This window comes from Styela clava, chromosome 5 (genome assembly GCF_964204865.1).
Source record: "Styela clava chromosome 5, kaStyClav1.hap1.2, whole genome shotgun sequence".
In the NCBI taxonomy this organism is placed as follows: domain Eukaryota; kingdom Metazoa; phylum Chordata; class Ascidiacea; order Stolidobranchia; family Styelidae; genus Styela; species Styela clava.
In genome coordinates, this window is record NC_135254.1 from 1263381 (window position 1) to 1290232 (window position 26852).

Here is a 26852-nt window from a genome sequence, read left to right on the forward strand (position 1 = left end):
AATTATTTGTCAAAAAGCGGGATAAAGTATGAGTTCTTTTTCAGACTTGTGACAATTTTTTCGTGAGTACAAAGGTACGAATCAAAAAGTAATTATATTCGGGAACTTTACCACACATTTTAAGTCCGCAGATCGCCGTTGTATGTTTGTGTAATAATACTTTTATTATTTTATAAATACGAAAACTATTTATAGTCGGGTAGTTTACCACACATTCAATGTCCACAGATCACCGTTGTATTTTGTAAATACGAAAATAGGAATCAAAAATTAATATCAATCGCGAGTTTGCCTCACAATTTATGTCCACAGAATGCCGTGATATTGTGCCCGAATATAATTAATTTTTGATTCTTATTTTCGTACTCACGAAAAAATTGTCACAAGTCGGAAAAATAATTTATACTTTATTACACATTCAAGTCCACAAATCGCCGTTGTATTTTTGAGTTATAATAGTTTTAATATTTTGTAAATACGAATCCGAAATTAATTATAATTGGGCAGTTTACCACACATTTCATGCCCACAAATACCCGTGGTATTTGGTATTAATACTTTCATTATCGATACTTTTGACCATCATTATCAAAATTATTTGCAAGAAAGCGGGTGAAAGTATTTTTCTAATAAATCAACTTGTTTCCCAACTTGTGACAATTTATTGGATATCGTAACAATTACGGCTATAAATACCGTATTTCCCGGCTAATAAGTCTACATGGCAAATAGGACGATGTATATTTTTAGCACTCAAAAAAAGGGGGTTTTCCATATAGGCCTCCAAGAAGACGGGTAGAAAAATTGTTCCCTGTTGTTCAGTTATGCTAATATGCGCTAATAATAATGTTTAGAACCAGATCACGTTTGTTTAGTAGAATCATACTCACAGAATTAACTATTTTTAACAATAAAGCGGTGATTTTAAGTTAAAAATCACAATCATTTTGAACAATCTATAATTTTATAGGGTCAGAACAGAACCAGATCATGTTTGTTTGGTAGAACCATACTCACAGAATTAACTATTCTCAACAACGAAGCGGTAAATTTAAATTATAAAGCGGCAATCATTTTGGACAACCTATCAACCCGAATGTTGAAATAATTTTGGAATGTGATAAGTTCTACACGGTACGTCCACGGGTTATTCCACAGCTGTGTTTCATGTCCCTGTCATTTTCTGCTGAATCGGCAAAACCGAAGGGTCATAAATCACTTACTTTATCTCGGTGGCGGTGGCCGTGTTTTCTCTTTTAAGTAACGATAACCGGCCTACCATTAAATATCATGATTGGCAGACCCATAAGAACCAAATATAAGGTTAACACAAATTATGCTTGAGAAGACTAATGCGAAAAATAAGCAGGCCACATAGAAATAAAATAAACATGCTTTCTCAATAAGGCGCCCCACCCCCCAAAAAATCAAGCCAAAATTGGGTCTAGAAAAGCAAAAGCGACTTATTAGGCGGGAAATACGGTGATTGTCGATTTTTCGACTAATGGAAATGATTTTGTGAATTAAAAGACGAATGTCGGCAATGTCCACCAACGCAAACGTGCAAATGTGTCGCAACACTATGCGACGTACATTCGCGCTGAATATAAACAATCAAAATGCCGACTCTATTTCATCGTCATCACAATACGCGAGAAAGCGTAAAAAGTCGTTTGAAGATTCCGGTAAAACGAAACACCGTGTTAACGGCGAAAAGTGACTACTATTCGTAATTATTCGGAAATGAGCCGAAAAGGTATTCGAATACTTTGATATTCGAATAATTTCGAATATTCGATTCGTTTTGGACAACCCTGGGCGTACCCAAAAATCTATTCTATAAGGCTACAATTTTTGATCAGAACCTAATCAAAATGAAATATTTAGACCTAATTTTTTTTGTTTGTTCCAGAGCACGAGGTAAAATGACCAGCGCTCGTCACCTCCCATATTCGACGCTCCGGTGCTGCTAACACCCACTATCCCAGACGAAGATTGATTGTTCGAATGCAATCGTCAAGAATTGAGGACCAGCGCTGCCGTTTTGGTCCCAAATGGGAATCCCCTCATAATGTGGACCCCGATAATGACGATATATCACAGTAAATGTGGGACATATTTCGATGCCCACTGTGGCACTAAATGGTTGTTGTAAGTTTGTTCCGTGGCATTTTTGTGATTCCTTGCGATGTTTTTCACTCAGTGGCATCAGATATGTGCCATGCCACTTGTCATGCCGCACCTCACACCTTGCTGTGTTTTATTACATGAGAGCCATGGCACCTACCAAACGGCATCGAATAGCCACCAATGCTTTGCTCATTGGGTTTTAAAACAATGACGTTTTATGAAAAAATTGTGGCATCAAAAGTGTACTAATGCCATGTAGGATGGTTCCTGTGTTTCATGTCACTTACTGGCGTGGCATGGAGAGAATTATTTTCATTGGAAAGACACACACTGCCCTGAGACTTTGGAGACACTAAGGCATTCAATAATGCCTTGAAATCAATTCGATGCCCCATTTAAATGCCATGCTGCCATAGTAAATATCATCCAACTATGGGTTTAGGGATTGACCTCCCATTTTCTTTGTCATGGTTAAGATGCCACTAACTTCCTGTGCCACCATTGAAGATGTTTTTGCTGCCATGTAGTAATTTTATTTCTAATTACGTCACGCTTGAGCTAACATTGTGCAGTTGTAGAAATGAAATATTAATTATGCATCATAAATACAGTGCTTGAAATAAGCCATTAATTGTGAAGTAACCAACTACGGTCAGGCCTCTGAAGTAGGAAGAAATTTACGACTGACTTGAAAAAATATTTCGCATGTATGTATAGTTATTAGCCTCAAAGTTTGAAAGCCCGCATAATTAATTAAAAATTAACAAGGCCTTAACTGGCCTGAGACACAGTTGTCTGACATCTATCTTTCACTAACAGAACAACGGTTGAAGACTACCATGTTGAAATGGGACAACACACATGGAAATATAGAAGTAAAACTTAAGCGCAGTGGTTCCCAAGTGGGGGCCTCGTAACCTCCCAGAGGGGCCACAAAACAATTGTGGGGGGGGGGGGGCCACAACGTTAGGCTCAAAACTGATTTTCTTTCAATATCAATAAAACAAAAATTGCAAACAATTTTTGATACATTTAATATCATGAAAAAAAACTTGCCAAACTCTGAAAATTTAGGATGTGCCCCCAAACACGAACTCTGAAAAAAAAAGAATTTTGGACTACAAAAACTTCTGGCATATTCAGGCCTCAAAGCGCTCCGAATATCGAATGATTCGAATAGCTACTTCCAGACTCATAAAGTGGAGGGTTTCAAAATATCGATGATTTCTTTGAATAATCATTGAGGTGTGACTGGCCAGAATAATCTAATGTTAATGTAATGGTGTCAGTGCTGCTATTTTCAAGCTTCAATACTATTTCCTTTTATATTAATTATTAAGGCGTGACTGGCCAGAATATTCTCATGCTAATGTAATGGTGTCAGTGCTGCTATTTTCAAACTTCAGTACAATTTCTTTTAATATAACCATTGAGGCGTGTCTGGTCAGAATTATCTAATGCTAGTATAAAGGTGTCAGTGCTGCTATTTTCACAAAATCCCTTATTTTCGATGTTGAATCACACTGAAGTTAACTTGACCTCTTTTTTAACTGCTGCATAGTTTTTTAATGTGAATATTGTTTCAAATTTCATTTTCTATGATCGTAATTTTCAAAAATCAGAATTTGAAAAAATGTAGTAATTCACCTTTCTCATACCTGATTTAAGACCAGGGCTTCAGAGCCGGTGAAATTTATATTCGACTGCCGACTTTATGTTGGAAAAAATTTTCGTTCCGGCTGAACGTAGGGAAAATTAAATCTTGATTATGAAACTCTGGCACCTGCAAGTTTCCTTAATTGTTTATTAAAACGGTGAGGTAAAGCAGACCCTCTAAAAATGGCTCGGAACGATAATTTTTTTTGTGTGTGTGTGTGCACTCTTATCGTGAAAACGTTAGTTTGAGTACTAACTTCTCATTCACCGTTATGTTTCTTTATCATAGATGTGAGATAGCTTTGGCAATACAGTGGTTGCCTTCACTAAAAAATCAGTCTACGTTGCCTCTGAGTGACTGTAAACACCTTGCTTTGAGCAAATTTTTTCTCAGTCAAGTCGCTTCTGTACTGGGTCAAGGTTGATGTTTAATTAATTCAACTTTTTTCATTTTCTTCTTGTTTTATTAACACTGTACTTCTTAGCCTGGTGATGTTTATTCATTTTGAACTAATTTTTTTTTCTTATTTTTATTCATTTTTGAGTGAATTCTGATAAGAAAAAAAGGTGGCGTTCTCTTCAATGCATAATTTGCAATTCCGAATCCAAAATGTTTCTGAATCTAAATGTATCAGGCCATGTTCAGAAACATTTTCCACAAATTATTGGGCGTTCCAGAAGTATGTGTACCAATATGGAGGTGACTAATTTTGTTCGCCTACTTTACATCAAGTTGTGTAAAGGGACTGGAACCTATGGACAGGGGGTATATTCACTTGGCTAATAGTTCCCGGGACTCTTAATAGAACTAAAATGAGGAAAATTGGAATAAAATTATGGCCTAACTCTGACCTGGTACACATACTATATAATAAAAATTATGAATGAATAGCCCTGTTTTTTGTAGCAAGATAACTCTTTATAACTAAATTTTGTTTTAATCATGGTTTTTCTGCAAAAGAATAGGTTGCATAGAGCCCCATATTAGGATCAGCACTAGTAATTGTAGCAAGATTGCCCCCTTTTTGATAAAATTATGTTTTAATAATTATTACATCTTTCTGAGTTCTGACATTAGAGTAGATGTTGCGACTCCGAGGAGGTTCGAGTTTGATGGAAAGGATGCAAAACTGTTCTTTCAATGCTAAAGGTTGCTGACCCGTGCACTAGGCCATTATGCTGATAGTATTTATAGATTAGTATTAAATCATGATTTCTGGTATTTTTCAGAATTTTTTCTTTTTTTTTTTGCTAAATTTATTTCTATAATCATGTTTGTAAATACTAATCTAATTAAATTTCTAATTAAAAATGTTATCAATTATTTTGTTAAAAATCGCTTTTCCTGGTTGCGATAATCACACATAAGAGACCACCACTCAGCTCCAATAGTAGTTACCCTGGCGCAGCAGTTCCTAACAAGGGGCCGTCGCCGTTAAATAGGGGTCACAAGGTGCAGAACAGATTTTACTTGTCCCTTGACAAGAAAACTTCCTAGTTTCGTTGCTTGATAAGGTTGTTTCACAGTGTCTAATCACTTTATTGAGCATGAATTGTTTGAAACTAATGGGATTTGGAATCTACCAATCATAATAACACTCTAAATACCACTGGGCCATGAGGCTTAGAAACCTTTGGAAGGGTCATAAAAGGTTGAGGACCTCTGCTATATTGTCAGAGTTTAGCAAACTTGTGCAAAACTTTGACTTTATCCATTTTTAGGGCGTTATTGCTTTGAACGAGAATCCAGTAAAAATTCACTGAAATGCAAAACCCCACTTATTCTCCCGGTTCGATATTGCCTACCCAGTTCCTTATACACTTGTCAGGGTGGCTAACATGAGGTTTGAACCTGGGATCTCTAACTTGTGTCCAGCCAATACTGCCAGGTGCCACATCTTTTGCTGTGATTATCAGATTTTTATGTGTTCGCAACTTTTATTGTTTTCTTTACTGAAGGTTTGGCAAGTTTATGTATGTGCCAGCGCAAATTTACAATAATTAAAGCAAAATGTGGTAGATATGCAAGTTGATTAATTTTGTTTTTTTGAAGGGGAAGTTCTGAAACAAGTCAGGAATTTAGATTTATAATTGTCAACTTGACAAAGCTTTCTAAATTGACAGTTACAGGAGGTTTGCATATGCCGAGGTATTTGGATCAAAAATTTGATTTTTCTGGAGACCAGAGCTGGAGTCGAAAAATTTCTTTTGACCTGGAAGTCTGAGTTAAATTGGTCTATACAGACACCTAAGATCAGGGGTGGGCAACTTCTTTAGTCGGCGGGCCAGATGTGGGAAAATGAAGTCCTCGGCGGGCCGGATTATAACATGAATAGTATTCAATATCTTAATCACATATTATTATTACAAAAAATAGAGACCAGAAAACACATACCAGTGATGAATTTATCATAATGTACTAAAAGTGTGATAATGTAATATCCTGATGTACAGTCAGCGGGCCGGTCGCTGTATGTTGCCCACCCCTGCCTAAGATGATACTTAGATCTCCTAATATTGGTTCCCAAAGTTGATTGACCAGGGCCAAAATTAAAAGGGGATGGATACTTATTTGCAAGAGACTGTGATACCAATTGGAACCGAAACCACTTCAACTTCAGCGAGCCATATTAAATCGTTCCGGACCTCGGTTTGAGAGCGACTGTTCTAATCCTTTGGAAAATTTATCTCAATCTTATGACAAACTAGCAGACTTTTGCTTGGACATTTTAACCAGGTGACAGATTCGTAGACTGTACTAGTAGTCTGTCGCACAGTCCCGGTCATAATTCTGAAATATATAAATGAGCAGAAAGTTGTGGCTTGTTACATAATCGAGCCATCTCTGTTTACCCTACATGATTTCGCACCCAGCGGGGATGCTGTATTTCTCTCTGCCACTTACTGGCTAACAAATTTAATCTCAACAACTTCCCTCTCTGGCACGATGAATACAAAAACGCTATCATGCCATCCATCCCATTGACAACTCTTTTGAAACTCAAGTTTAATTTAAAATACAAGTATTAAATCAGTAAGTACGGTGAATGTTTTACAATTAACAATCAGAAAATAAATAAGATGTATTCACAGGTCATCTGTTAGAATATGGGGCTTATAGATTTTTCACTATGTAGACTTTTTCGACCCTAAAGTGCCCTAAGACGGTTTGTATTATGATTTTCGAACACCTATGGCAGGCCTGCACAACTCAAATTACCACGAGGGCCGCAAGCATAAATCTGAAGGCCCGGTGGGCCGCAAACTTTGCCACATACATATTTCACAAGATGAACTACAAACCAAAATAATATTGTGAAACAGTTAAATTTAATGAAACACTTCCATTACTGGGGAGCTTAAAAATATGAAGAATCTTATTTTATTGAGTAAAAACAAGGTACAGGATTTTTGCATATCAGATGGCAAATATGTATTTTGTGGTTCATCTACCTTGAAAACCCACCCTTCATTTTCAATATTTCTTTCTTATTAGAATTAGGTATTGCGTGTTGCAGTATAAACTGACTGCAGGAAAATATTTTACTCAGGTTCAGTTTTGTAAAATCGTCCCAAATATATGTATGACAATTTATTTAGTCATATCTACCATTATTGGATATTTCCATTGTAGGCTAGACAAACAATCCGTTTAGTAGCAATAGATCTTTTTCTGTTGTACTTTTTTGACTGTTAAATTACATTTTTCTACAAAATCTGCTCCAATTAATTTGAAATTTTACAAAAAATAGCAATATCTTTTTTTGCGAGAATTTCGGCATCATTCATAAATGAAGGAATTGTTTTTTAAGTTAAATTTTTAAATTGAATTTGAATCAGAAAATAAACTTCCGTTTCATAAACTGCTAGTAAAAAATAATGGGGTTATTACTTATCGATCTTAAGATCGGTAAGTATATTGATAGGTATTTGTATGTATGTCTGTCTGTGTGTCTGTTAGATGCACGCGATATCTCACGAAAGCGAGATTGAATCTGCTCCAGATTTTGCATGTGCATTCTCTTATCTCGGACCAGATTCCTATTGATTTTGGGCGAATTATGTCGTATAATTAGCGAGTTATCAATCAATTATTGATTAAGTGATCTAGATTTTTGTAAAGCGAGAGAATTTTGAGACCTGCCGAGTGTGTGTGTGCGATGCGCAGAGCGCAAGTTACACGAGCGGATGAATCGAAACTGCAGTTTCTGTTTTGGGGGATCCCCTAACTATCGATCGATAAGTATTCGGTTTCCAACCGATATTCTCGTTAATAGGTTGCTAATATGCACTAATGGGTGTGAGATTGTATACCGATATTGTTTTAAGCGTGATTCAGTCTGAATAATGAGATATCAAAATCAGGGTTTCCCAAACTGGGGAGCGAGGGATTTTAGGGGTCGCGAAGGGCACACCAATATCACACAAAGTTCGATATTTATTGAAACTAGTGCAAAACATAACTCTCAGAATTTCGAATATGATCGGAGTAGCGGCGCGCTTCCGTAACAATACCGGCTTTTATTGTTAGACCCGAGAAGTGGCGTGTTTCCAAATCACCCGCGGGCCGCACAGAAGTATCTAGCGGGCCGCATGCGGCCCGCGGGCCGTATGTTGTGCAGGCCTGACCTATGGGGTAGACTTGGGGAGTTAAAAAATGAGACGACGGCTCCAGTGAAAACTCAGGTACTCCTGAAGTATGTGAACCAAAGTGGCGGACACCAGAACGTACCAGTTTAGGCCACAATTTTATTCCAATTTTCTATATTCGTTCGGGGACTAGCCAAATGACTCCGTAGTATTTGTGCCTGAGATTATGGCCTAACCCTAACTTGGTACACATACTACGTTCTGGTGTCCGTCATCTTGGTTCACATACTTCGGCAGTACCAACTCTTGTGCATGGTTACAATGCTATCGCCCTATTTTTACAAGCGGCCACCGGCATCTAATGATATGGTTGGAACAACTTCTTATTTGGAAAAATGGTAAACGTAAGAAATTCTCTCATGTGCAAATCAATACCTGGATGAAGTGGAACAAGATTCAAACTAGAAATGTGCAATCTGCGCTTAAACCAAAAAATTTGAAATATTTGTACGTAAAAACATTTTCTCACAGCTTTTTGAACTGATCGTAATGACATGAACTGCCCATGTCTTGCCTCAACCAGTGGGTACTCCCGTAGTATGTGTACCGGGTTAGGGTTAGGCCATAATTTTTTTCCAATTTTAGTTACCCCCATATTGGTACACACACTTCTGGAGCGCCAATCAGTGTTTATGAGCGATGAATTCACACTATAATATGACTTTGCTATAATCCTTTATTATCTCAGTAGCTTTTGGCACTTTAGTGGTCGTCTGTTACTTCCATCAGAACTTCTGCAGTTCTGGGTGAGCGCTTTGCTTTGAGCAAATTATTTAAAATAAATATATATGTATAAAAGTTAAAAGGATGAGACTATTGTGTCATGTGGGTGGTCCTGGCAGATCAGAAGAATGCTGGCTGTGATCTGTAAAAAGGAAAAGAAACTCGTTGAATATTTGTCATTCATTGCAAGGGTTGCATGCTGCGGGTCACAAGTCTATAGTCTATAAAAACTGGCTAACGTATCCCATCCCAACAAGGACTGGTAACACTTTGTTTCTACCGTTTTAGGTTCAAGATACCACCAATTGTTATGTCATTATCACAGTTTGAGTATATGTAGAGTCATAACAGTGTAATTATATCTGTATCTTGATTATACGAACCAGTATCAACATCAGCCTCTTGCGGGCTCTCCCCTCTCAAAATAATTTAGAACTTACCGTGATCATTACAATCATGTTGTTTCGATCGTTTCTTCTGCGCTCGCTCTTTCTTCGTTTTCTTCTCGTAAGCATTGTCATCACTATCGCTAGAATTATCATCTGACGACGAGTCCTCCCCAAACATCCGAGGTTTTTCATAAATACAACAACCTGTATGTAATATTTGACAGTCTCAGTATGCTTGTGTTAGTTATTATTAAAAACTGATCCCACACAAAAAAAATACAAGTGGCATACACAGGGATGGCCATTTCCGAATACTAAACTATTCCGAATACATTCTAAAATAATGTTTTCGAATCTGGAATTCCGAATACATTCTAAAATCGGAAATACCACATTTTTGTTTTAGTTCATTAAAACCCAGTAAATTAGGAAATGAGTTTCAATAGAAATATCAGAATAGAGCCACAAACCAACAGTATATGTACACAAAGTAATTGATAGTTTATAGCTATCAATAAAAAATAATAGCAACTTGTGACACAGTCAGTTTATTAAAATTATTCACTTTGTACAAATGACCATATGAAAAGATAGCCAAGGAGTGGTCTGAAGCTTTCTATTATTAGTACCATGATATTACGATAATAGCCAAGTCTATTGACAAAAATACTACTTGTATTCAGATAATTGTGTATATTTTCTAAGGGTAATAAAATTTATTGGCAATACAGGCAACAGCAATCGAAAATCCATTATGCCTTTAAAAATTCTAATATTTAACCAGTATATTTGTATATTAATTCATGTGTAACATATTGTTGTGTTTGAAATTAGAAATAATTAGCAGAGGATAGATGACCACCACTGCCGGCCGCGCAGCCAGGATTTTCGAAATAGGAAATTACCATTGCCGCCTGTAACACTCACCGCGATTCCGCGCTCGTTAAAAGAGCCGTCTTTTCAGCGTATAATGATCATTCTGTTACGTAAAATATTCAATCCATGACAACTACGAGATTCTAAAATATCTTTATATATTAATTTAATGTGTCCATTGTAACTCGCGGTTGCTTCTTCTTACGTCAAAAAAAAACATTACGATTCGGTCCACGGCGATCTGTGACCTAAAATTACGAGATAAACTGCCCGATGTATTTAATTTTAATACGTATTTTTACAATCTTGCCAATTCGTTATCGCCGTTAAAAAAATCTCAAATAATGATATAAAATCCTGGTGAGTGTAGAGTATAATTCATTTCATACAATGAATATACATATAAAGTTTAACAGTAAATTAAAATACATATTCATCGCCGCGATTATGCCACCTGTTAAAAGAGACGACTTTTACAACAAATAATATAACAACGAATATATATTTTTCTGTTGTGCAAAGTGATATATTCTTGACCGATACGGGCATATTTAAAATGTCTTGCTTTATTAATTTAATTGTCTCGGCAAGTATTCAGATGTACTTGTTAACAGTGACTCCGCTCAATTGAAATGCTGCCACTCTGATTATTTTTAGATGAAACCGTTCGAAAAATCAATAAATATGCTGTAACATCTCAGAGTAAAATTTATTTCATCACAATAAAATTGATTGAATATACTTTAGATTAATTATATTATATACATCCTCACAACCCGGGAAAAAGGCACGTTTCAAACCTTGTATCGTGTTATCACGAAAATATTCGACGGCAATTTAAAGTACTGGATAATCAGGCAAATCCCGCCCTCAATTCGTGACGATATGTTTCTAAACATAATGTGTGCCAGGCACACAAAGTTTTGCGACTTTCACTGCCTAGAAAAGCGTTTTTTAAATTTTCGCGGGCCTCAATAAAACTTATATTGTTTACAGTATTATTTTCAGTATTTTAAATTGCCGCTTTCCAATCAAAAAGTTGCGTTGTCTTTAGAAACTCGCCGCTGATGGGCGTATTTACCAGATTCACAATTCCGTGCGCGTACAAAAATAAAATAATTGTCATCGTCATCGTGGAACAAATTTGCGGTAAATTTTCGTTTTAGAGAAAATAACACAAACGTAAAGGCGTTTACGGGCCTAAATAACATGTTACGCCGATGAGTGATGAATACAATCATGCGCAAGTTTCTATCGAGAATGTTTTCATTCAACGGAAACGTCTTGAAAGCGGCGTCGAAAATGTGTGACGTCACACAAATATCCGATATTCTTATGAACGCTAATTCCGATATTCGAATGACAAGATATTCGAATACATTCGAATACTTTATTCGAATTGGCCATCCCTGGGCATACACCAGCGGTCGGCGGCGGCCGCGGAAAGGAACTACCGGTTCGCAAAAAAGGTGACACAAAAACGGACAAACCCCTAATAAAACCTCTACAATCTAAAGACAAACGCTACGACTAAAAAACATCACCCAAACAGCAAAAATGCATTCGTTATTGCTAAACGTACATCTAGCAATACTCAGATATGGATACAGGAGCTGCACAGGCATTGTTACTTTTTACAACATAGTTTTTATTTGAGGCCGGGTTTTCAATATTGACAACTACACAAACGTGTCGCTGTCCAACAGGTTTCCAATTTGGAAACTGTTAATGGCCAGCAAACAAATAAAGATCTGACATAGCATCGCCTTTGTTTTTGAACATATTGTCAAAGTAACTTTTCAAACGTGTGGACTTTATTACATAAGCTTAGTTCATTTGTATGAAGGTGGTTCGCCAAAATTTTGATCAGGATATACCAGTCCGTCATTTAAAAAAGGTTGCCGACCAATGGCATACACAAAACATGGGAGTGTCATCACAAGAGCACAAATTTGCATTTCCGTGACCATAATTTTTCAAGTAAACATAGGTAGTTATATGGGGGGCAAAATAATTCCCATATTTTTATTATGATAGACTGGTTATCAGATTATTTTGATGAATTTAAACTTCAATGGCATTGGTTTTCTGATCTGGTCACTTCTACTACAGTTACTGCTCGTTTTCTCAGAGATGAGTTCAAATTACTTCTAGCTAAGTGTTAACAATGGCCAGACATAATGTTATGTAAGTTCTCTTCTCTGACCAGTGGTTATGTGAACCACCCTGCGGCGTCAAGGAGTGCAGCAATCCCCACACACATAACTATCCCTGCATGGGATTCGAACCTGCAAACCCACGCAGAGTAATCAGTGGTGCGTGGTGGAGAGCGTATTCTACCGCTTGGCGCTATCCACCACACCGCCGATTCTGATATTCGACGAGATAGCAATACTTTTCTTACATTTGGAAGATTTCCTTCCCATGTGTTCATTGTCAATCGTTTCCTCAGTCCATCGAACTTTTTGGTCGGACTGAGGTTTGCGAAGTTTCAAAACGACGCTCGGGCTAGATGGCTCCTAGAAAAATAAGAAAAAATTGAACAAGTGGAACTGTTGTGCTAGAACAAGTGGCTCTCAAATCTCCACAATTTTTAGAATTCAGCCCCCTCATCCCCCCACTTTTTTTTCTGAGCAGAGGAAAGTATAATATGCCCCCCCCCCCCACATCACGAAAACCTGGATTAAACAGAAGATGAAACAGGAGTATTGACTAACAAGATGCAAGTTTTAGCTTAAGATAAGACTTTCTCACAAATTTAAACCAAAAATTAGAACGCCAATAATATGACTTTATCATATCTTGCTCGAATAGGGCACAGTTCTCCCATTTCATGATGTCCTAAAATTTGGTTCAATAAAACAAACAATCTGTTTGTCTCTGAAATGAGGGCACAACCGCAGATCCTGTCTTGCTTGTCTCCAAAATAATTTAAACCAATCTTGTCGGCCACCCCATGATCTAAATTGTGTTTCTTTGCTGAAAACTCTCGAATGCAAAAGTAAAATTGTTTTACTTCGATAAATTGGATCACTTTCTCAGAGGTATCGAATGGTGTCGTTTTAAATTGTGCTTCCTTTTGGTTTATTGTGGCGATATGGAGGCCCAAATTGTCTCATGAATGAAGGGTTGCACTTGCACTCACTGTCAAAATTGTTGTCTTTTAATGTGGGGGCTATTCTTGCAATTAAAGAACTGTGTCGTACTGTACACCATAATTATGAAAATTTTACCCCTTCACCTGTGAGATTGTTGTGGTCAATGTCTCTTCGCTTTGTGTTGTCCTCACTACCGTTGCCATTATTGCTGTTTATGTCAGGAAATATTCCACTTCTTCCGAGGCAAATTTTTGGAAGCAGTTGGGCACATAACCTCAAAACGAACTTTTTTTTAATGAGGTATAAATTATAAAATTTAGGCAAAATTAAGTAACCATAAAGCTGTAAAAAACTCTTATTAATTCACCATTGTCTGTCCTATACGTCCATACTGTGAAGTTAGTCATATAGTAAAGTACGATATGTAAAATAGATCAATTAATCAGATAAATTATTTTCGTTTAATTGTAAATTATTTTTCGTCAATTTTATTTTTGTCACTCTGACATAAAACAAAATAACGACGCCATGAGGCAACGCCATTCCGATGAAGTTCTTATCTAAGGTTTTGTTTGCTCTCCTGATTTCATAATCAGTTTTCATTTATTTTTTTTACCAATCATTTTATTGTTATGCTGATTATGGAGTCGAAATAAACTTATACTTATACTTAATACTTATGAATCCGACGCCACAACCCACGGGGCATTTCACCAAAACGTCGTGGCATGTTGCTCTTTGACCCCGTATTGCCATGACAACGAGGAGAGTTTATTCTACGGTAATTTGCTGTCTTTGCACAGACGGTTTTTGGTGTATTTCGGTGATTTTGCGAGATAAAACCAAGCTGGACGGCAGAACTATGACGAGCTGACGCGCATTAGCTGAAGTAATAACAATTTATTATAAATACCGCACCATAGAATTCTTCCCACTACAGTCTACAAGACTTAGGTGAGTAAACACGTACCACTTCCTCTTGGCAAAACCTTTCATCTTATATTTTGTACGTTATAAACCTTATCTAAGGTTTTGTTTGCTCCCCTGATTTCATAATCAGATTTTATTTATTTGTTTTTATCTGTCAAATGTATTGTTATGCTGATTATGGAGTCGAAATAAACTTATACTTATACTTATAAAATTGAATCTAATATTTTTCTCCTAACTGACTATATTGTACATATCGTCGTTGTGTGTTACCGTAGCGTATTTCATGTCTGTTATCCTATTATACCGCACCAGTCCTAAACTGCTGTTATAATTGTTAGGGGTGCATATCGCGTATCTGTGTCTTAGGCCAGTGAGGTCTTGAACATGTATCTCCTCTCGTTTTTACTGTTTAATTATTATGCAGATATTGTTACATTTTTGGGGCAAATAAACATACATACATAATCATATTCATAACAGTTGTTCGTCTTCATTACCTGAACAATATAAATAAAAATACAGGGTTTAATCTGAGTATATCGTTGTATATTGTTAAAGTGAGCTAGATATTGAAGAAACAAGTTTGACCTCGGGAATGACCAAACCGAATAATTTGTATTGATATTTCTGTATTCTATTTTTAAATCACATGAAACCCAATGTATATTTGATTATTTGAATTTGGAAAAGTAAAACAGGAGAGTATTTTTAGTTTTCAAAACTTAAATAAGAGCTCTTTCTGTCTTTTGACTATACTGCAAAACTTCGATTGTGATTGCATATTGAACAACCTTGCTCTGCTCTAAAATCATGTGACACTCGTTTCGTCTGCATGGACCAAGAAAATGACTTGGTATATATGACTAACAATAAAGTTTTGGCGACTACCGGATTGTTTGATTATCTAGTTGTCCGAGTATGAAGTCTTTTAACTACCTAGGTATCACTGTGTGTGACCTCGCTTTGAGAGCGAATTTAGTAAATATTTATTACTGGAAAACTATCTGCAAAATGGATATTACAGGAGTTTGTATTGAAGTATTGGATAATTTCTAGTCGGAAATACTATCATCAAGAAAAATAAATCTGTAAATGGGATTCCTGGACTCATCATGGTAGGGATATCTCTTCATTATACCTGTTTGAATATACTTGTTGTTTATAGCAATATTCGAAAGCCTAAGATGTGACATATAGTCTAGGACAGGGTGGTCCAAACCCAGATTTATTATCTGTGGCCTGCGTCGCATTCGCAGAGTAATTAAAAGTGTGGTTTCATCATAAAATTAATCAGAAAAATGTCTTGACATATCGTTACATCACTAATGTCACTAAATTGACTAGTGTTATGGTTAGCTGAGGCAACTAGCAAAATTGAACGATGTGTTTGGCAGGTTAAATTGTTACCTGACTTTCTATCTTTTGACTAACAATTTTAGCATCATAGAAAACTGGAAATTGAATATGTTCAATTAGCCAAGGTTGGCTATGCCAGATAACTAAACATTATTAATGTTATGGACTAACATTATATTTTGTCTAATGTTATTACCTGACAATGCATGTTGCAACCAGCCTAAACAGTATTGCAAAAAATGCTGTTACCTAATTTTTGGTAATCAATCAATCTGCAGTTATTTTTTAAATTAGAGTTTGGAAAAAAAGGCTGACAAATTCAAACAGATTTTTACCTGGACGTGGGGGGTAAATTAAATTAAATATATTAAACATCATTGACTGTGATAGGTGCATACGGCGATTTGAAAGGTCGGCTTATATGCGAAATTTTATACATCCACTATCTTAAAGCTATTTATGGGGTCGGCTCATGTGCGAGATGTACTTATATGTGAGGATATACGATACATTTGCTGATGCACTTTTTCCGTTATGATTATGAAGACTTTGAAATATTACACTAAATTTTAATATAGGAATACCTTCGCAGGTTTATTCGGGGTTTTGCATGATTTGGCTTGATAATTGACAAATAATGATGCATGTGTTTGTTTTGTATTGCACTATTTACGACACTATTGTGGCCCACGAACAATGGAAAAATAATTGTGTGGCTCCCGGATTCGACAACCTTGGACCACCCTGGACTAGGAGTTGAGATATTAGGATGGTGACAGTAAGACAACAGTTTGAGTATTCTTTTAGCCGCATTAGGAAATGTTTATTAAAAATAGTAATATTAAGTGCGCCTGTCCAGAATAATTTGTGCAGGGTATATTTCAGTTAATATAGACGTTATTGTCAATGGAAATTCATTAAAACTATAGTCGTAATTTAAGCAGAAACACTTCGGCCGGCCTGCGGGCCATAATTCCCCCCTTATATTGCCGTCATGTATATGAGTAACTTTTGTAACATTTCTCAAGATTTATTCTGCATACTCTTTGGGTCACTAGATAACGAGAATGGGATCCAAAAACCAGCTGATTAAGCTGTGAAGCGAATACTGTCAGCTTCAAGGAATCTTATAAGTTTGCCATTCTGGAATTAGGATAAGCTAGGATAGGATTTACATATTTATCCCGGGGGAGAGGAAATACGGCTTAACCATATGGCGATCCACGGCTTTCAGTTACCATTCCGATTAGTTAGTTATTTGTTTTCGAAAGCATGGACTCTTGATGGTGGAGGAAGCCGTAACCGACCAGAGTTTACGTGAACCACCCAACGGTGTAGAGGAGTCCAGCAATCCTTTCGCACATGACCATCCCCACATGGGATTCGAACCTGCGAACCCACGCAGAGTAATCAGAACTGTGGTGGCGAGCGTATTCCTAACGCGCGATGAGCCACACCGCTGCGGAAAACTGTTTCCTGAATAATAATCACTTATAATTGTGTATGGACTGCATTACTAGAGCTTGCAAATACTCATTATTGGTTGTTCAGTTTTTTATATTTTCCTTTTTTATATAACTGTGGAAATGATTTAATTTTACTAATTTTTGCATTTCTTTCTATTTTATTTGTATTGTATTGTGTCTGGTATGTTCTATGTTTTTTATGCCTTTTTGGTTAAGGTGGGTGGAACTCAACTATGAAATTTGTCCCTGGGTACTAGTCTATCTTGGGTAATGGAATATGTAATATTTATTTACCAGCTGCCACATTAATAGTAACTGTACAACAGCGATCACCGCTCGTAGTTATCTCCCACAGGATTCGAACAAGATAAGCAAAATCATATATGCACTGTCATGCTTCATTGATTCTACTCGGTAGGTTCAAATGCCACCAAACCCGATTGTACTGGAATATTCTGCACAAACCTGGGTGGTATTTTACTTAGTTAGTTTGCTTGGTGGAAACCTTTGTGCACTTTAGTGTTGTCGAATAGGTTTAGATTTCTTCGAAAAACTTACCGGTAGGTTCTTAGGTTCTTCCTTGTCCATATATATACCTGTTTGAAAAAATTTAGTTTTAAATAATTTTGTATGAGGATTTTTTTGGTTTTATTACATTTGTATGGTATTGTGTCTGTTATGTTTTAGCACAGTTTTAGGCAAATGCTCGGGTCGCGAGATGTTAGAAATATTTTTAGGGTAGTGCCAATCGCGCCAGAAAGTGCTTACAGACCCTGAGTTAGGTGATATTAGTCCGTAAGTGGTTCAGAGCACAAAAAAAGAACTCTGGAACTAGGCTTTTAGGATAGGATATGATTTACATATTCATCCTGAGAGAGAGGAAAGTTACCATTCTATGTCGGGTATATGATTAGTTAGTTATTTGTTCTCTGAAGCATGGACTTGATGGTGGAGGAAGCCGAAAGCGACCAGCGGTTATGTGAACCACCCTACGGCGGCGAGGAGTCCAGCAATCCTCGCGCATAATCCATCCCCGCGTGGGATTCGAACCTGCGAACCCACGCGGAGTAATTAGAGTTGTGATGGCGAGCGTATTCCTAACGCTCAGCACGATGAGCCACACTCTCACACGCCTTTTGTGATGAGTTAAATGGAACGTTTTAAATACTTTACTGCTGGTTGTTATTCTCAGTTCAAATCTCTATCTTGGTTAAAGTTTCAACTTTGGGGTGCAAGCACTTGTGCACTGAGACCTGTGTTCCACAATAATTAGGGCCTTTTCAACAAGAGCCATAATATTGGCAACGAATTTTATGTGTGGGCAGTCGATCTCGAATGCTTTTTTTTGTAAATGGAAAGTTGGGATAATTACGAAATGTAAGCAGTTGGTTAGAGAAAGTGAGATTTACAGAAATATTGCTTTATTTATCATCATATTTTGGTTTTAGTTTCGATGCTGTTTTAGTTTGCGGTACCCCCCGAAGTATGTGTACCAGGTTAGGGTTAGGCCATAATTTCAGGTACAAATACTACGGGAGTCACGTGTCTAGTCTCCGAACTCATAACAAGGGCCATAATTTGTTTATGCAACGACAGGTGATTTTCTTTTGGTAAAAGGAAATTGTTCTGGATAAAATACTTACCAAACTTTAGGAAGATGGTTAGAGAAAGTGAGTTAACAGAAATATTGTTGATCACGATTCGTGACGAATGAATGTAACATTTTTTACAAACATACAAACCATCTCAGCTGCATCAGATGTCTGTGCACAAATGTAAGAGACAAATTAAACCAGGATGGGCTAAATAGGCCTATAGTTTCATACAGACATACTGATGCACAAAAATTCTTCAGTTTAAAATCGATAGTGGGAATTGTTGTCTTGTTCTAAATAGCAATGCCATTCATCACAGTAAAACCATAGTAGCTTATGTCACATTCTTCAGAAATTTTTATTTTATCTTTTGTTATTTTGGATGATATATTGGATTTAGTTTCGAAGCTGTATTTGTTTTAGTTTTGATTTCAGATAGAGTACTCCCGAAGTATGTGAACCAATATCGCGGACACCGGAACACAGTATGTGTACCAGGTTAGGCCATAATTTCAGGTGCAAATACTACGGGAGTCGCTTGGCTAGCCCCTGAACCAAAATTGGAATGAAATTATGGTCCAACCCTAACCTGGTATACTATGTTCCGGTGTCCGCCATCTTGGTTCACATACTTCAGGAGTACCTTAGATATAGTACCTTAAAGTGTCGCATAAGCAAAATTGGTTCTACTGCAGCGATTCAGGTTGTAATTACCTCTTAGTAGTTGAAGCTAACGAAGTGCTCAACCCAACATTCGTATTTTGCAATACAGAAATAGTATAGTAGTATCTCCAATTATCGGAAACATGAGTGACCGACTAGAAGATGTAATCAGAGGATGTGTGAGACAATTTGCCTCAACTGTTGATTTCAAAACCTTCGCACAATCTGGGAACGGACTCTCACTCAGTGTGCAAGATGTCACTACGGTCATTGAAAACCACAGATTCTCTGTTGAGGAACAGAAGAAGAAATTGTTCTGGTTTTGGGTTGAAAGAAACAGACCGAATGTAACTGCACAAAGGATAAGGAATCTTGTTACGCAATACCATGCAGCTGAACAACAAGGCGCTGCTGCTCCTATTGACAGACTTGAAGATGTTTTTCAAGATGTTATTAAACGATTTACATCCAAGGAATTCAAGCAGTTTGCGAGATCAGGGCAGGGATTATCTCTTACTGAGTATGAAGTTGACACTATCACAGAAAATAATAGATTCTCAGTGGAAGAGCGCAACCTTAAATTACTGTGGAAATGGAGGCATTCTGAGTATCCAAACACTAATGATGCAGCTGTGATAGAAAGAATAAGAGCAGTGGTTGGGCTTTATGTTCAAGATGCAAATCAAGTAGAGGAAGAACAGTTCATTCAGGAAGATGGAGACAGAATGTTGGAATCATTCAAAAAACTTTCTGTGAAACCAACTCAAACAACTGAAGTTTCAGAAGAAAAAGAATTTTTTGAAGTCGTGGAAGATTATACAAAGCAGATGTTGGAATCTAGATTGAAATCCGCCAGTGAAAAAACAAAAATGGATGATTTTATACTTCCCAAGGTTACCGAGTTTAAGGAATCGGAATCCAACAAACAGAGTAGTTTGCAATCAGTGGATATCACGAAGATTCATTATGATAACTTAGTCAACCGTGTGATGTTGCTAGGAGACACAGGCTCAGGAAAAACAACATTTTCAATGAGATATGCATTGTCAGCACTGGAAAATAAATTACATTTTTTGGATGAAATTAAAATGGTTTATTTTGTGGATGTTTCTAATTTACAAGGTGATTCCCAATCAACCGCTTTTGATCTTTTATTCGTTCAACAACTTGGTTCGAAACTTCCCGAGCATCTCCATCGTGTTGGACAAAAGTGGTTGAAACTGAATTCAAAGCATATTCTGCTTGTAGTTGATGGGTTAGACCAGAGTCTGAAGCCTTTTGCAAATAATTATGGAAGAATTGGAGTGGACACTCTAGCGGAAACCAACACTATTCTCGCTAATATTTTATCTGGCCACATGTATCCAGGAATGAAGATTTTGTCAACGACTCGTTGGAATGTTTATTGGAAGTTGCCTCCATCTCTCAAGGCCACCTTGAATCTCACCTTAGGGGGATGGGATGATAAAACACTGGAACTTCTTGCTGGAAAGTTATTTAGTCCTGACGCAAGAAAAATATTTGATGATTTGAGACGTAAAGCACCAGGTTTTGTTTCAAATCCGATGTTTTTTTTCTACTTGGTTCGAGTTTTAAAAGATTTCAAAGAAAGCGATGTTGATACTTTAACAAATCTGATGGTTTCTGTTTTGAAACTTTTTTCAGGATCTCGTCATGGACAAAATGTCGGAAGTCTGTTATTGGAACTCATGAAGTTGGCTTACCACGGAATGATAGAGAATCGATTTGTTTTCACTGCAAGCTATATTAGATCACTTAAGTTGAATATGAATGACATGCGTGGTCTTGTTGAGATGGATGCTGACACTCGATTTGTTGAGTATGTTGCGGGTGACGACGACATCAGCTTACGGTTTTCCCACCAGAGTATAGGAGAGATACTTGCTGCCCTGTATGCCTGTACTCTTGATTTGGATGAATACAAGAAGTTTATCGAGAATTATTATAATAAACCAGGAATGGAAGTCGTTATAAAACATACTTTTGGAATTATTCTCAACAAATCAACTTCAGAAAAAGCAGCAAAATATCTTCCTGATAACTTGCATATCAAGTCTGAATACCTGATGGGCTACTTGGATAAATTATTGAAAGGAAGAGTCATTTCAGATAAACGAGTCGTGACTTTATTACTTGAATGTGGTCCTGATGTGATCAAGAAAGTTTGCTCACAAATAGAAGAGATGGACTTCGACTATCAAACACTCCAACCTGGAGATCAGCATGCAGTGATGTCTATTGCTGAGCATAGTCCTTCACTTCATAATTTGAAACTATTCGACTTGGAAATACATCCTGAAAATTATTCTTCTCTGCAACATGTTCTTGGTTCTGTGCAGAATGTTCATGTGAAAATTTTCTATCTTATCAATTGTGATTCTGATGCTGAGAATCTTCGAATCCTGAAGGAAGCCGTGATGAAGGGAAACCTTAAGATTAGGTGGAGCCTCATGATAAGAGAAAGTCCAGCACTTGAACCTTCTGGTTATTCTTATCTAATTGGATTGGTTTGTCATGGTGGTGCGAAAAGTTTTATAATGAGAGACTGTGGCCTGAATGCAGAGAAAATAAGTAAGATGAACCAAGCAGTCATTGAATATGGAGTGAAGTTTAATTCATTGGATATTGATGAGGATCCTAACATGGATGCAGAAGCATTTCAACAATTGCCTCAATTATTAGGGAATGCAAAGACTGAAGATCTTACACTGACTGACTGTGGCCTGAATGCAAATAAAATAAGTAAGATGAATCAAGCAGTCATTGAATATGGTGTCAAGTTGTTTTCATTGAATATCTATGAGAATCCTAACATGGATGCAGACGCATTTCAACAATTGGCAAAGTTGCTGAAAAATACTGAGGCAAAGCATCTGCGGGCACATCATTGCACTCCAACAACTGAGCAGTTATCAGCTCTTTGTTCAAGTTTAGAAAATGAAGATGTCAAGTTGCCTAACTTAGACCTGGGAAGATCAACTACAGAATCCCTCACTGATGATGAACTTATGATTGTTTCCAGATTGGTTCAAAGGGTGGGAGAGCTCATGTTCTCTTGTCAAGAATTGCCTGAGTTAAAGAAGGAATTTCTGAGGAAGGAAACTGTGAGACTTTGTCCAAGTGCAAAGATAAATAGTGAATCATGGGGTTTCTGTATACGTAATCCAATCTTAGACCAGTCTAGATTTGAATTATTATTTTGAAAAAGTCTGAACAAGCTCAGCAAAGCATGAGTTTTCAAGCATGAAGCATACAAAGATACTTCACAAATATCCAACCCATTCCTAATTAACCCAGAAACAAAGAATACTGTCTATTGGGGTGCGAAATACTTCAAAAAATATAGTTTGGAGTTTCCAATTAAACTTCCTACTTCAAAGCACAGAATACTGTTGAATACCAGGCAATTCTGCATTTCATTTGTGAGGCCTACACTTTAAATCAAGTAATCGGACTAATATTATTACTGATATATTCATTCTGAAATAGTGCGATAATTAGACTTAAATGAAGCTTCTTATTCTACATATTTTGACTCTCACTTAATAGAACTGTCACTTGGACATGCATTCCTTAAATTAAAGTGAGAGTGAGTGCATGTTCTTAGATCAAACTGAGTCATATGTTATTAATTAGTGTTTTAATATATTTTCATGCTAATTTATAATCTCCAACTATTTGTATTAAATTTTGTATTTTCAAACATGTAATAGATATATTACTTACTGTTACAAATGAAAATTTTGTATTAATTCTGAGAAAGAGATATATTTTGACTCTGATGTTAAAGAGCCAACTTTCTGACATAATATATTATACCCTTAAATTGAACTTAGATTCTTGACTATTGTGATTGTTTCATGTGTATTTATTCAGTATATCTGACTCTCACTCAATAGAACATCCATTTGGATATGTGAGGTCTTAAATTAAACGGAGTCATATGTTATTAATTAGTCATATGTTATTAATCTTCAACTGTCTTCATTATATTTTTATTTAAGCACATAATTGGTATATTGCTTGCTGTTGTATTCTTACTGTTTCCCAAGCAGGATAATGTTTCAAAACGTATATTAATTCTGAAAAAGAGAAAGCAGATAATATTATAAATATTTCAATTTCATGATGATTGTTATTATTCGATATATTTGACGAGCATATCAATGAATTAAACTGAGAATTATACATTCTTTAAATAGTGTGACAATGTTATTTCAGTGTGTGTTTACAATCTCCCTTATTTTTATTAAGTAGGTTTTGTAATTGTTATGCAACTGTTTTGTGAGATAAAATTAAATTTATCATCATTTTCCTGCAATTATTTTTCATCCCTAATGCAATCCAATATGTCACAATTCTATTTATAACCACTGCTCTATGTTGCTAAAGTATGCGCCTCCATATTCATGATGCCATATGATTCTTGTATAATTTAACATATCCAATACATTCTTTTATTACTGTAAATATTGACTAATCTGTGTGTTCTTGTGATTTTAGCCTTAGCTTAATGTAGGCGATGATATATTGAGCCATGTTTCTACAAGAGCATTTTGGGATTCATAACTCATATAGAGATGTAACCTGGATATACTTCACACTTACCTACTGGGAGTAGCTGTACCTGGATATACTGTGCATATTGAGAGTAGCTGGACAGACCGGTGAATGAAACGAGTAAGTCTTGAATGCTTTTTTATATTCAATTTTTTGATGAATTTCCAAATTTCCAGTCAAATTTTCTTTGAATTGAAACTGGTTTCGTAAAGAGTTAAAAACATAGTAAATGCTCGTAGAGGGAGAATGTTCAATAAGTGGTCACATTTGGGCACAAAACTCTGTATTCTAAATATTATTTAATTTGGAGGTGTTTTATTGGATGTACCTATTCGATATTGTGGAAATGGCATAATACAAATGTACTATTTGATATTGCCTCAGCATCGAAAGGAGATAAAGTGCTATTTTTTCTGTTCGGAATAAGAATGGATATATGGTCCCAATCGCCATTCGAATGGCTTCTTCTGCAGAGGGCTATTGTGCTACCATATGGACAGCAGGTTATGAATAGGGCAGCAGTGTTCACTTCAACTGTATTTCGCAATAAGGGAACATTAGAATATTTGTAAATTCATCAGTATAAGCAGGGATTCCATCGATCTCGAACCCGAAATATAGATGACTGGAAAAATTTCAGTATTGTGAGCAGAAATAGCTGGCTTTCCTATGGCCTCCAGGTTAATGTCACAATTACAGACGTCACAGTGTGTGAAGCACTCACCCTTCAAGCTTCGTTTACCTTTGAATTCTTCCCCGTACTCATCACGAAAAACGTTCTTACATTTGCGCATTTTTAAATTTTAGCTAAAATTTCCACCACTAGGGTTGCCACTTCTGGATACATTTTTTTTCAAATCGAATCTTGAATCAAAAATTTTCGAATCGAATCTTTCCGAATCTGATTCCATCAAGCTTTTTTTTTAATTGCATGCGTATGTTTGCTCAAAGTCACAAAAAAGCTCAAATCTAGAGCAAAAAATCTCGAAAATGGAATACGCTATGTAGCAAGGATGATGAGGGTTTTTCAGTGGATAAGCCACACTTATTTCCATCATGATAAAAAAAGATGTAGGTCATAGATATCCCCAATAAGTGCATGGATGAAAAGCTTGCTGTTGCAACTTATCTGTGAGTCTTACAATACTAAGTTATTATTGTGTTATACTTGTATTAGGACTGAGGTAATTTGATGGAATTCATATGAGAAAGTAAGCAGGGAACAGTTGTACTGTTATGTCATAAACACAGTAACAGCACTGCTTTCCCTAGTCCCATGCCAGTATAATGTGTGACTGTGGTATTTCACTTCTTGTTATATTGAATTAAGGCCGGCCTTATTACCGATTCTTTATCTTCAAAATTTTAGTACAATATTCTTTATTTATGCTGGCAGCATAGAGTAATACGACAAAAACATTCTAATTGCATCTGAATTACTATAAATGGGAAATGCTTGAAGACGATAAAATTACCCACGATTAAATTAAATTAATTTTGAGTAAAACAATCGTTCACCCGACTACGATTGCGAACAAAAATTTCCATAAATATTAGAGACAATATTATTTGTGGCTAACAGCGTTATTGGCTAACTCTGGCTTCATTATTATCGTGGACTATGTTTAATTTCGTTATTCAGAAAGTCCAAATGTGCCTAATGGATGCCGCGCTGACGAGCGATGATTGGTCGACGCTTTATCCCGATCAAACATGGTCGCTAGGGCTAAAGTAAGACGACATTCGCACAGTATGCTTGGTCTGGTATGAAATCTGGCACGTGTTGATGTAAAACAGTGCACAAGTTGCCATTCCTCAAGTATTACTCCGACCTGTCCGTTATGAAATTTGCTAGAAATAATCCGAAATGTTTTATTCCCGCTTATCGCACTAACAAAATTAAAAGTAAATACTACTTTTTTTTTGTAACAGCTGAAAAAAGATGTGTATGTACTATTACATTATGTCGCCCTGATTCCTTTTACTGCCACTCAAGTGGAAGCCTGACAAACGCAACAAACTAAATATATATTTTAGGATGAGAAACATGATTGTCAATTAACATTGCCGGCCGATGAACTCATTCAGTAATAGTTCTCTTCAAATGTACGCGAAATAGTTCACTCAGAACAAAGTTTAAATTAAATTAAATATTATCCAGACGTCGGTAGCTGATTCCTTATCCAATCATGCCCGGACGTACAATAACTTAGTCGCAACGCAGGTGTGCTGTTGAAAATTTTCATCAAAATTGTCAGGAATTTTCAGGTATTCGATCCATTTAAATTCACGCATAATAGAAACTAACGCTATTCAGTGGAAAACTGGACTCACAGTTTGGTGGAAATTACCAGGGCCCGACCGATACTGCCTTTATGAACCGATACCGATAATTTTCTAAAACTAGGCCGATAAGCCGATACCGATGTTTCCTCACCTACAAATATGGCTACAAGTAACAAGCAACACTCAAGAAAGGCAAGAAAGAACACATATTGTAAGGGCAGGAAGGTTATGAATCTCAATAGCTCCAGTTCAACAGTCTCAGATGTAGTTGAGCGGAGTTTTTCTGCATTGGCTCCAATGCTTTTCTGCATTGGCTCCATTGCTTTTCTGCATTGGCTCCATTGCTTTTCTGCATTGGCTCCAATCATACTTGCTTTTGTGTTTTGCTTTGAAATGGCTCTACAAATTATACCCATCTTTTTTTTTTAAATCGGCTGAACCTTTCGACTT

At 36.5% G+C, this 26852-nt stretch overlaps 3 protein-coding genes and 3 long non-coding RNA genes across 9 annotated transcripts in view; 4 read left to right on the plus strand and 2 right to left on the minus strand.

Moving 5' to 3' along the window:
* The window catches only part of LOC120344541 (uncharacterized), a 175486-nt gene that overhangs the window by 116571 nt on the left and 32063 nt on the right, over positions 1-26852 (plus strand). The window lies entirely within an intron of this gene.
* LOC120344551 (uncharacterized) overlaps positions 1-26852 on the plus strand; it is a 64068-nt gene that overhangs the window by 5153 nt on the left and 32063 nt on the right. The window contains exon 5 of one of the 2 annotated variants that reach the window (XR_013475402.1): positions 1913-5675. This is a non-coding gene — a long non-coding RNA (uncharacterized LOC120344551). Of the gene's footprint in view, positions 1-1912; positions 5808-26852 lie in introns of those variants that run through there. The other variant, XR_013475401.1, reaches the window with a different exon arrangement.
* On the minus strand, positions 6779-9005 carry LOC144422842 (uncharacterized). Its single transcript, XR_013475404.1, has 2 exons — positions 8416-9005; positions 6779-6977 (listed from the first exon to the last, which is right to left on the minus strand). It is a non-coding gene; the product is annotated as an uncharacterized LOC144422842 (long non-coding RNA).
* LOC144422840 (E3 ubiquitin-protein ligase PPP1R11-like) lies at positions 9095-13880 on the minus strand. The gene is made up of 4 exons (XM_078112719.1): positions 13666-13880; positions 12829-12943; positions 9600-9752; positions 9095-9301 (listed from the first exon to the last, which is right to left on the minus strand). The coding sequence occupies exons 1-4, from the start codon at positions 13723-13725 to the stop codon at positions 9258-9260; spliced, it is 372 nt and encodes a 123-aa protein (XP_077968845.1). The 5' UTR covers positions 13726-13880; the 3' UTR covers positions 9095-9257.
* Positions 14748-26852, plus strand: part of LOC144422839 (uncharacterized) — a 65931-nt gene continuing 53826 nt past the window's right edge. The window contains exon 1 of the mRNA XM_078112712.1: positions 14748-17493. The gene's annotated coding sequence lies outside the window, so the exon portion shown is untranslated. The remainder of the gene's footprint in view (positions 17494-26852) is intronic.
* The window catches only part of LOC120344542 (uncharacterized), a 205501-nt gene continuing 198283 nt past the window's right edge, over positions 19635-26852 (plus strand). For all 3 annotated transcript variants that reach the window (XM_078112713.1, XM_078112714.1, XM_078112715.1), the window contains exon 1: positions 19635-24236. In XM_078112713.1, coding sequence (XP_077968839.1) covers positions 19679-22759 — 3081 coding nt within the window. In that variant the 5' untranslated portion in view covers positions 19635-19678 and the 3' untranslated portion in view covers positions 22760-24236. The remainder of the gene's footprint in view (positions 24237-26852) is intronic.